The 12,356-nt window shown below is 40.4% G+C and overlaps 1 protein-coding gene across 1 annotated transcript in view; it reads left to right on the top strand.

Annotated features, from left to right (window-relative positions):
• The window catches only part of SLC35F1 (solute carrier family 35 member F1), a 287,258-nt gene that overhangs the window by 181,200 nt on the left and 93,702 nt on the right, over nt 1-12,356 (top strand). Inside the window, exon 2 of the mRNA XM_075202978.1 lies at nt 7,079-7,254. Coding sequence (XP_075059079.1) covers nt 7,079-7,254 — 176 coding nt within the window. The remainder of the gene's footprint in view (nt 1-7,078; nt 7,255-12,356) is intronic.

A 12,356-nucleotide genomic window follows, 5' to 3' on the forward strand; every position in this document is an offset into this window, starting at 1 on the left:
CCATAGGCAGGGCTCTTAATGAGGATAAATAGTCCTGCAAAAGAAAAAAACCTGCAAAAAAAACCTTCAAGGGTCACTGAGCAAGTACATCTATCTATCTATCTATCTATCTCTATCTCTATATATCTATATCTATATCTGTAGCTCTATCCATCTATATATATATATATATATATATATATATATATATGTGTATATGTATATATGTGTGTGTGTGTGTGTGTGTGTATATATATATATATATATATATATATATATATATATATATATATATATATATCTCTACTATATAAATATATAAAAGCCTAGTGGCGTGTGTCTGTGTGTGAAAAAAAACAAAAACAAGCTGCAGTGCCACCTGCTGGACGAAGTTATACACTGACCTACTAAATTCTTAGTGTGTGTGGAAAAAAAAACTCAGAAAGGGCTGAAATTTGCTGCAGCGCCACCTGCTGGGCGGAGTTATACACTGACCTACTAAATTCTTGGTGTGTGTGTGGGGAAAAAAACTCAGAAAGGGCTGAAATTTGGTATACTAAGATGTTTTTAATTTGTTAATTTAATTTGTTAATTGTTAAAAGTGTTTATAAAGATTTTAAAAAAATATATATATATTTCTTGAAGGAGAAGTGACAGTTGGGAGTGGTTGGTGGTTGTCGGGGGTGACAGTGGGGAGTGGTTGGTGGTTGCCGTGGGTGACAGCGAGAGGAGTGTGATACTCAGGACCGCTGAGAGAGATCCCTGTGTCTGGATAGACATCTGGATAGATGTGGCGATAAAGATGAAGGATGAGGTGATGGAAAAAAATTATGAGGTGGTGACATGTAGACAAAGCCACGTTAAAAAAGGGCGCTTACGTCGGGAAGTAACGCTCTTCCCCTGAGGAGGCCTGGGCTATGCCCCAAATGCATGACAAGAACCTTTTTAACACCTTAAGTAGCTTGATTTGACTAGAATGCATGAGTATCATGCACGGGTTAACTTGTATATATATATGGGCCCCGGTGCATTGCTTTGCCCAGGGGCCCATAATGTTGTTAAGATGGCCCTGCCGGGGGCTAGACTCAGCTCAGCAGCCTATTTGGAACATTTTAAAGGAAAACAAATGCAGGTTGCTATGGGCAACACCTCCACTTTTCCTTTTTAGAAGGCTTGATAAATATACCACCTGATATTCTGAGACTTCTTTGTCGGCTTGCAAATGTGGAAAAGTTAATTCAAAGTACTGCCTACATACTCATTTATACATCCCCCTTACTACATTGGGGCTCATAGATGCTGACTGTCCCTTTTGGTCAGGGACAGTCCCAGTTTAAATAACTATCTCTGGAAATTGTTATCTCTGGAAATGTACCTATTTTTAAAATGCTGGCTAACTGCATAGTAAAATTACTCTTTCATCAACATCATCATCAAAATGTATTTATATAGCGCCAACAAATTCCGTAGCGCTTTACAATTGGGAACAAACATTAATAAGACAATACTGGGTAATACATACAGACAGAGAGGTAAGAGTACCCTGCTCGCAAGCTTACAATCTATAGATTGTAAGACTCTTTATGCATGTTATATGTAAGTCTTATCTATCCCTATTTTCTAGGGTTTATACGTTAATTTGTTTTGAAGAATAGTGATTAAAAAGCAAAAAACAACATTAAAACTAAGCTTGGTAAGTGATGGGGATTGTAGGGCTCACGATAGGCTCCGATGCAACTTCTCAGCAGGAAAGATGTCTGTCAGTTATGCATTTGCACAATGGGATCTGGTCTGTGTGCTTGCTTTCTGTTGCAGAGATGTGTGATAAGAAGTTATTGAAATGATGTAGGTTTCTATATACTAAAAATATGCAGTGTCAATAAATATGCATCTCTGCAAAACGCAGCGATGCATATTTGAGCACTGATTAAATGTATCTTGCTGGGGCTGCTCTGGGAGCCTCAGCGAAGTCCCCCCTCTAGTGCAGACTGCTTTTACTAGTTATCAGCAGCCTAAAGTCTTTACCACTTGCCCATAAAGGATAACTATATTAATACTGTCAATATGAACTCAGACTTGCATTAGGAAGCTACTATACGATACTTGGAGTTTGGAACATTTGTAACCCAAACGGTATATAGTAAAGGACAATCTTTGTACGCCAGATATATCCTGATACCAGTGATATTGGATGTTTTAATGCAAATAGGTTCTGGCCAGAACCAAGTAAACAACTGTACTAAAATAATTTGTGTAACCCCCTGTCACTGTGTGTAGTGTGGGGTGCAAAGGGTACACAGTGCACCTCCTTCTCAAGCCCTGGCTAGCTGATGGGCATGGGTGTAAATGATCAGGGGGTCCCTGCACATGTAGGTGTTTCTTTGTAGTTAGTGGGACACAGGGGATGTCACTTTGGTGCAGTGTAATAGAAGTCACAATAATTTGGGCGCCAGACCATCTCTATGACAAACTGAACTTTTATTTACACTCCTCTTCCTCCAGCACGATAATCATAATGGTTGCAGCAATAAAGAAAAATATATACAGCTCCTTACTCTCTCCAGCACAGTTCTTAATGAGCAATACGAATATGGTTGCAAATATATCTCATTACTCCTCCTGCACAGTTCTTAATGTTATCTCTCTATTCCCCTTGCTGACAGCCCCTCCTTCCTCTCACTTAGTCTCACAGGCTGGGCTGGGTTATCACCATGGTATCCAGTTTATTTAACTTTTTATAAACTTCTAGCTTGCCCTCTAGGTGACCCCTCCTGTATTCACTGAGGTGCAAGGTTTTACTAAAACGCCACTAGGGGGCGTTACATTTGTATTTACCTATTATTTGGTTGTAGACACATGTTTAATAATAATTCAGCACCCAGGAATTTATATTGTGCAACTCTATAAGTGATGGTAGGGATACTATTATTATTATTATTATTATCATTTATTTGTTAGGCGCCACAAGATTTCCGCAGCGCCGTACACAGTACAAACAGTAGACTATACAGGGTGAAACAGTATAGAACAATGAACAAAAATACCAATACTTCAGAAACTCCAGGCAGGCTGCTGCAATAAGCATGGAGCAGAAGAACAGGTGAGGAGACAGGAGGGAAGAGGGCCCTGCTCATTCGAGCTTACATCCTAAGGGAGGGTTGACAGTCCAGGCACAAGAGGAGCAGGTTGAGGCAATGGGAGAGAGGGGAGAATGAGGGGAGGAAATAGGGGTTAAGTGGATGGGTGGTAGGCTTTGAGAAAGAGGTGAGTTTTGAGTGCACGTTTGAAGGAGCACAGAGTGGGAGAGAGGCGGATGGAGAGGGAGGTCATTCCAGTGAAGGGGGGCTGCACGGGAAAAGTCCTGGATTCTGGAATGGGAAGAGGTGATCAGAGTGGAGGAGAGGGGACGGTCATTGGTCGAGCGCAGGGAGCGGGCGGGAGTGTGAATGGAGAGGAGGTTGGAGATATAAGGGGCAGTAGAGTGGGAGAGAGCCTTGTAAGTGGTGGTGAGGAGTTTGAAAAGAATTCTGTAGGGGAAGGGGAGCCAGTGTAGGGCAAGGCAGAGAGGGGAGGCAGAGGAGGAGCAGCGTGAGAGGTAGATGAGTCTTGCGGCCGCATTGAGTATAGAGCGGAGGGGGGAGAGACGGGAGTGGGGGAGGCCGGTGAGGAGGAGGTTGCAGTAATCCAGGCGGGAGATGATGAGTGCGTGTATGATGGTTTTGGTGGCCTCCTGAGAGAGAAAGGGACAGATGCGGGCGATGTTGCATAGTTGGAAGCGACAGGCTTGGGCAAGGGAATGAATGTGGGGGGCAAAAGAGAGAGAGGAGTCAAGGGTGACACCCAAGCAGCGGAGTTGGGTGACAGAGGAGATGGTAGTGTTGTTAACGACAATGGAGAGGTCATGGTGGGATGGGTGGTTGGGAGGTATACTACCTATTTCCCAAAGGCAGCACCACTAATTCCCCAGCGCTGTACAGAGAGCTCACTCCCATCAGTACCTGCCCCATTAGAGCTCACAGTCTATATTCCCTAACACAAACACACAAACACACACACATCACACACACACACACAAACCCATGCACGCACGGGGTGAACATACAAACTCCAGACAAATAAGGCCATGGTCAGGAATCGTGACCCCATTGCTGTGAGGCAGAAGTGCTAACCACTAAGCCACCATGCTGCCCATCTGAGGTTTTTAGGCTAAAAAGCAAAAATGGGTACTTTGTAAATAGTTTAAGTAGTAGCAGTAGTATCAGTTACAGTAGTAAGCAGAAGTAAGTCTTCCAGCTAGTTAAAAGAAGATCTACTGAGTAGAGTTAGGACTGGCCAATATCATTCACAGAAAACTCTGATGATTAGAACATCTCTAGTTATAACTGTGACTTTGCATGCTCAACAAAAACATTCCTTATATGACCTGATACAAAGTCATTGTATACACTTGGTCAGTTTATTACTCACTTGTGTTTTGTTAAAATCATGGTATTATTGTAATAAAAATGTCAAACAAGTACCACTTTATACTAATTGTATATGTGAACTTAAAATTGAAACATGAGTTTGCCTCCAGGTATAAATCAGTAATGCTGCCCAGCATACAGTATGCCATCCTATAAATTAATTACATGATTGTTTAAGATGACATATTTCTATACTACAGTCATGGCCAAAAGATTTGAGAATAATACAAATATTATTTTTCATAAAGTCTGCTGCCTCAGTTTTTATAATGGCAATTTGCATATACCCCAGAATGTCATGAAGAGTGATCAGATGAATTGCAATTCATTTCAAAGTCCCTCTTTGTCATGACAATGAACGTTATCCCAAAAACAACATTTCCACTGCATTTAAGCCCTGTCACAAAAGGACCAGCTGACATCAGGTCAGTGATTCTCTTGTTTACATATGTGAGAGTGTTGACAAGACAAGGCTGGAGATCACTCTGTCATGCTGAATGAGCTAGAATAACAAAAGGAGGGTGGTGCTTGAAATAATTGTTTTTCCTCTGTTAACCATGGTTAAATGCAAGGAAACACATGCAGTTATCATTGATTTGCACAAAAAGGGCTTCACAGACAAGAATATTGCTGCTAGTAAGATTGCACCTAAATCAACCATTTATCAGTTCATCAAGAACTTCAAGGATAGGGGTTCAATAGTTGTGAAGAAGGCTTTAGGGTGCCCCAGAAAATCCAGCAAGCGCCTGGACTGTCTCCTAAAGTTGACTCAGCTGCGGGATCTGGGCACCACCAGTGCAGAGCTTGCTCAGGAATGGCAGCAGGCAGGTGTGAGTGCATTTGCATGCACAGAGAGGTGAACACTTTTGTAGGATAGCCTAGTGTCAAGAAGGCCAGCAATGAAGGCACTTCTCTCCAGGAAAAACATCAGTGATAGACTGAAATTCTGCAAAAGGTACAGGGATTGGACTGCTGAGGACTGGGATAAAGTCATTTTCTCTGATGAATCCCCTTTCAGATTGTCAGATTGTTTGGGGCATCTGGAAAAAACGCTTGTCCGGAGAAGGAAAGGTGAGCGCTACCATCAGCCCTGTGTTATGCCAACAGTAAAACATCCTGAGACCATTCATGTGTGGGGTTGCTTCTCAGCAAGGGAGTGGGCTCACTCACAATTTTGCCTAAGAACACAGCCATGAATAGAGAATGGTACCAAAACATCCTCCCATAGCAACTTCTCCCAACCATCCAAGAACAGTTTGGTGACGAACAATGCCTTTTCCAGCATGATAAAGCACCTTGCCTTAAAGCAAAAGTAATAACTAAGTGGCTCAGGGACCAAAACATCGAAATTTTGGGTTCATGGTCAGGAAACTCCCCAGACCTTAATCCCATTGAGACCTTGTGGTCAATCCTTAAGAAGCAGGTGGACAAACAAAAACCCACAAATTCTGACAAACTCCAAGCATTGATTAGGCAAGAATCGGCGGCCATCAGTCAGTATGTGGTCCAGAAGCTGATTGACAGCATGCCAGGGCGAATTGTAGAGGTCTTCAAAAAGAATGGTCAACAATGCAAATATTGACTCTTTGCATAAACTTAATGTAATTGTCAATAAAAGCCTTAGGACACTCATGAAATGCTTTTAATTTTACCTCAGTATACCATAGCAACATCTGACAAAAAACTGTCTAAAAACACTGAAGCAGCAAACTTTGTGAAAACCAATACTTGTGTCATTCTCAAAACTTTTGGCCATGGCTATACTAATATAGCTGTTAACGTTTTGTGTGTTTCATGAATAGTTTGTATTAACATTTTAGAGTCAGCTAAAAAGTTTTCCAGGTAAAGCTGAGTTTACAAAATTCTCTCTGTAACTTAACGCAGAGTTAGTAATATGGAAACAGAATTTGATGGCAGAAAAGAACATGTAGGTCCATGCAGTCTGCCTTTTTGTGTTTTTTTGGTGGGTGAACCCTAGAATGTGGGCGGTCTGATGTGTCAAATGTGGAAGTGAATGCTAAGATATGCACACCAACCAGGTAACACCATCCTCACCAAGAAGTATGGAGGTGGTAGCATCAAATTATGGAGATGCTTTTTAGTAGCAGGGACTGACAGTCTTGTCAGGATGAACGGCAGATGAATGATGCAAATTACAGACAAATCAAGGACAAAAATCTGGTACATTCTGTCACCAAGCCCAAACTGGGGAGGAAGTTTGTTTTTCAGCAGGACAATAATCCAAAGCTCACTACAAGAGCAACACTGGTGTGGCTTAAAATGAAGAAAATAGATATTCTTGCCTCAATCCCATTGAAAATCTATGTTAAGCCTTCAAATTTGCTGTTCATCGCCATTGCCAAACTAACCTGAACAGCTTGAGCAATTTTACAAGGAGAAATGGGCAATTGTTGCTTTATCTAGGTGAATAAAGTTAATAGATACTTATCAAAAAAGAAAACTGTAATAGCCGCTTGAGGTTGTTCAACCAAATATTGACTAAGGGGTAGTCATACTATATTATGATATTATTTTTTTTCGATATTACTTTATGGTTTACTATTGATGTAAATACAAAATATGCCTTAGAAGTTAGGGTTAGTGTTAACCATCTTTTTTATTTCTTCTCACAGGGAAATGCTGTTGTCTATAGCTCTGGGCCAGGTGTTATCCTTGCTTATATGTGGAATAAGACTCACAAGTAAATACCTATCAGAGGATTTCCATGCCAACACACCACTCTTTCAGAGTTTTCTTAACTACATCCTTCTGTTCTTGGTTTATACTACCACTCTGGCTGTAAGACAAGGTAAGCTTTATTAACTATAAGTGCATAATGTTTCAGAAGCATTTAGTGTCTTTATGACTGTCTGTGCTAAATGTAATTGTAGACCATTAACATGCACTAATAATAAAGTTTTAATGATGTCAAAACCATGACAGTCTTTTATAGAAGAAGTGCTGTCTTTATTGATTCTTATTGATCATAATTTGAATTAATCAACTCCAGTATTTGGAAACCCAAGAAAATGCATCATATTTCATTTACAACTTTCTATTAATCCCAAAAGAATTCATATGGCACGGTCACATGGCCTTTCTTGAAGCTTTTGTTTTCTGATAAGGAAACTGTGACATACAAAACAGTTGATACACTGAGCTACATTCACTCAGTGTAACATGTAAGAGAGTGGGAAATGCTTTCCCTTATCACAGCATGGCAGAATTTACTGTGTAGGCTTATATAGAAAATTGGCTGTGCTATGACCAACATGTACCCATCATAGCATAGCCACCCACCCAACATGTACCCATCAAAGCATAGCCACCCACCCAACATGTACCCATCATAGCATAGCCACCCACCCAACATGTACCCATCATAGCATAGCCACCCACCCAACATGTACCCATCATAGCATAGCCACCCACCCAACATGTACCCATCATAGCATAGCCACCCACCCAACATGTACCCATCATAGCATAGCCACCCACCCAACATGCACCCATCATAGCATAGCCACCCACCCAACATGCACCCATCATAGCATAGCCACCCACCCAACATGTATCCATCATAGCATAGCCACCCACCCAACATGCACCCATCATAGCATAGCCACCCACCCAACATGTACCCATCATAGCATAGCCACCCACCCAACATGTACCCATGTAATATTTTCCATATTATTTCACACAAATCTTTCTGCAAAATAAGAAACCAGATACTTTTCTTTAATGCCCATCTGGAGCTAGATCACCAGGTATAGTGGAAATGCACAAATGAACACAATTATCAAGTGCTGGTTGCTACATGAATACAATACAGAAATGTCTTATTATCAGGCTTGTTTACAACTGAAATAAAATAGGCAACTCTGCTGAAATTAGGACCATTTAGTTTTCATTCCTTTATTTTGCCATTACAGATTTATAGAGGAGTCTTATTCAAAAACATGAAACTTTCTTTAAATATAAAAAAAATCACAACCACAGATTAATAATCCCAGTAGTTACAGGGCAAGGAATACAGCATTTAATATCAGATACATGGAGTAATTATCGTTCTGGTTCTAGGCCTTTCTACCCTGCATGGAAATTCCTGTGCCTATTACATAAATCGTTTGTCCCACTGTTGTCCATCCTCAACTATTTATCTTACATCTGTTGCGAATCATTGACAAGCACATTTGGTTTGAAGCTTGCCTGAAATATTAGAAACAGACATATGTAAATCTGAGCGATCATTCCAGTAACTTCTTAATTGCAGATCCTACAAGATGACCTCTTCCACCCAGTACAAAGTTCCCATTTAATTTATTACAGCAGCTATAGGTGCTGAATTAATTGGTTGATGTTATAAAAAAAACACCCTGTTCATCCGTCAAATCGCCCAACATAGGTAACTAAAATAGTACAACATGTAAGTTGGAATGTCAGGAGCAAAACAAATTGTGCTTGGTGTAAGGGGTCATGTTAGAAGGTCTATAGTTGTATGACTAGTGACAACAATAAAAACTGTTGTATTTATATTGTAATGTGGAAAAGGTTACCTGGCACAAACATTACTCCTTGGCCACCATTTCCTGTCAGAAGGCCTTTTCCACCAAATTCAAGAATCCTATAATTTGAACCCTGTTTCTGTGATGCTCTGGTTGCTTTATTTCCTTCTACGTATATCTGTACATGTTTGTATGGCTGCCTGTAAGGTGCATGAAGCATGTGAGTCCCTGTCTGAATCTCAATGATGTTATTATGCTATCCTCGTCCTGTGATGGCAATAACAGAACAACCATTGCGGCGGTACTTGTACTGCCACGATACAGGTTAGATTGGCTTCCACATGCAATGGCAAAACCCGGCGAACCTTGCCAACAGCGTTAGCTGTGTTAACACTGGCTGTAACCATTTCATATATTGGGTTGAGCGGAAAACAAGGCCTAAGTTTTCAAAATTATTCTTGCACTACTTGCATATATCCCTTTTTCATGAATTAATTTTATTAACCCTTGGAGCAAGCACCTAGCAGTGAGCTCTGTTACTATCCTTACTGTCTACCAGTTAATGTACCAAAATATTGGTAGCTCCTAGATTTTCATGAAATTTGATCAGCAAAATCATTGAAATAAGATTTCTATTGCTTCTAAAGTAAATTATATACAAATTGCTAATGCAACATAATTGATTTCATAAAATGTATCTGGAAATTAAACAGTTTAATTAGATTTGATGTTACCACTCTAATGCCTAAGGGCTGGAAAGTGAAAATTTGAGTATCTGAGTTCTAAACAAGCAAATTTTATGAACCATTTTTTTTCTGGCTCAATAGCACATATATGGTGGAATAGTATTATTATTGAGGTCTGTAATATGCTAAATGGCTATCCTTAGCCATTGATTTTGCTAATAAATATCAGATTGCAATTAATCACATCAACACATATGACAGTAGAGGACACCACTAACTAAGCTAAAACAATTATTAATTATTCTAATAATTGCTAAAAAGTATTATACAATGCATTATAAAAACGTGATACATATTTATTTACATGAAATTCTGTATGCTCTGAAGGCTGCTTGCAGCTGAAAGACACATTAGTGGGATGTAATAAAGCCATTTTTAGAAGTAAATAGATACCAAGAGCTTAATTTCAGATCTGCAGACTCTATTGTTTGTTGGCAATAAAGCAGCTAGGTATTTTTTTTACATTAGAGTGCTTTATTCTCACAGAGGAAGAAATCCTTAAGACCCGATCACTATTTGTTCTTCTGAGCAGTTTCATTAGTTACTAATGCTGTTCATGATCCTATGCATCTTGCTGGTATAGTTGCCTGCCCAATGACCAATGCATTTCTGTATTATCTTCTGCACATTGAAGATTACGCTGGGATAATGTGATGCAGCAATTGAGAATTTTACTAATCGAACCTCATAAAATTCTAGAATGAAATGCCAGCACCATGGCAATGTGAGGCCAGGCATCTGTTCTAAGCAATACCAGTTGATAAAACATTGTTCCTCAATTAACTCAGTGTGAGTTTATCACAGCTTGGAAATGTGCCCCTGTTTATATTAGGCAGAAAGGCTTCACTTCCACTCCAGAACACAAACGTAAATGAATTGTATCCTAATGTGTTCTCAACTTGTTCCTAACCTGCTTAAAGCAAACTTTATTCACTTGGTTCCTTTGTACTCCGGTTTTACTTTTCTATATATTGAAACTCACAAAATTGTCCATACTTTAAACATCCAGCTTAAGTGAGTTTAAAGTGAAATTGTTATCAGTACCTAGAATGTAATCAAGTCATATATGAAAAATGGTTTGACTATTTGACTGTGTGTAAATGTAAAATGAAGAAAATTAGATAATTTGCACTTCATTCCTCTCTTTTCTATTTACATTCCTTGTTAAGTTTGTGCCATATAAGTTGTACCGATATGCAGTTATACGTTAATAGCTATGCCGTCTTTACTAACATTATAAATGGGGAAATAGAGACATTTAAGATCCCTGTAAAATAAGTTGGAAATATGAATTTGTTTTATACAGAGGTGTATTTGGCACCACAGTCTTTCTGCATCACTTTGCAGGAGCCTCAGCTTATTCCACTATCAAATTCCTTGGTTTGTGGTTTCCCATTGGCCTTAATTCCACTCCGCACATCATAACACTGCCCCTGTCACATGCAGCTCTATCCTCACTTACACATTTAAAAAAGTGGATAGGTCATTGCCTTACTGGAAAAGTACAAATACCAAAACCATGAAAATGCATAATTCATTTCCAACAACCCCTGACGCCTCTTTGCCACTGTCAATTTGCTTCTCTGTCTTCCATCACCATCCGTCCGCTCCTCACTTACTGTGCAAGACTTTGCCACTTACTATAAAAACCAAATTGACGCTATACAAAATTAAATATTCTCTCGTAACATTCTTCACCTCCAAAATGCCACTGTCAGTTCCTTCCCACCTGCAACTGACTCTGGGATCCTCACTCTCCTTTCTTCCACTTCACTCACAAACTGCCTCTTGGATACAGTTCCCTCCAAGTTCCTCTGCTCTATTTCCCCCATGGCTTTCCTGCATCTTGCTCACTTCTTTTTAACTTATCACTCACCATCAGTGTCTCCCAACCCACCTTCAAACTCTTACTCTTATTTCCCCTATTCTCAAGAAATACTCTCTTGGCCCTTCCTCTCTCTCCAACTACCGCCCCAGTTGTCTACTCTGCTTTGCTTCCAAAATTCATGAACGTCTTGTTTTAAACTTCCTGACCCACTTTCTCTCCTCACATTCTATCACTCACCGGACCGTGAGTGCCTCTGCGCTGGTGCGTGGTTCTCTATCCTTCCTGCCGGCGCCTGTCCTGAGCCGAGGCCGTCCGCCATCTTGATGGACTGCGCATGCACAGCATCCATGAACTCTTATGACCTTGCTTTTAACCTAATTGGTGGATCAATCACCTCTCCCTATTTAAGGCACCTGTGGCCATTGTATCGTTGCCTGATCTTGAGTCTCATTCCCTGTGAGTCTCTGAAGGTGTCTCCTGTGTCCTGCTCGTGTCTTCAGCTGTTTGCTGGATTACTTGCTCTGCTCACCTGCGGTTCCCATACCCGCTACAGTCTCTCAGCTCTCCTGCTGTGCCTGCATATCCTCGTTGGACAAGCTTCTCAACTCAGCAGCGGTATCCATACCCGCTATAGACTATTAGCCGTTACGCTGCATATCTGTTTGAACAAGCTTCTCTACTCAGCAGCGATATGCATACTTGTTATTGACTATCAGTTGTTATCCTGCATATCCGCTTTGGACAAGCCTCTCTACTCAGCAGCGGTATACATACCCACTATAGACTATTAGCTGTGACGCTGCATATCTGTTTGGGACTAGCTCTTCTG

The sequence above is a fragment of the Mixophyes fleayi genome, chromosome 3, assembly GCF_038048845.1.
Source record: "Mixophyes fleayi isolate aMixFle1 chromosome 3, aMixFle1.hap1, whole genome shotgun sequence".
Taxonomy (NCBI): domain Eukaryota; kingdom Metazoa; phylum Chordata; class Amphibia; order Anura; family Limnodynastidae; genus Mixophyes; species Mixophyes fleayi.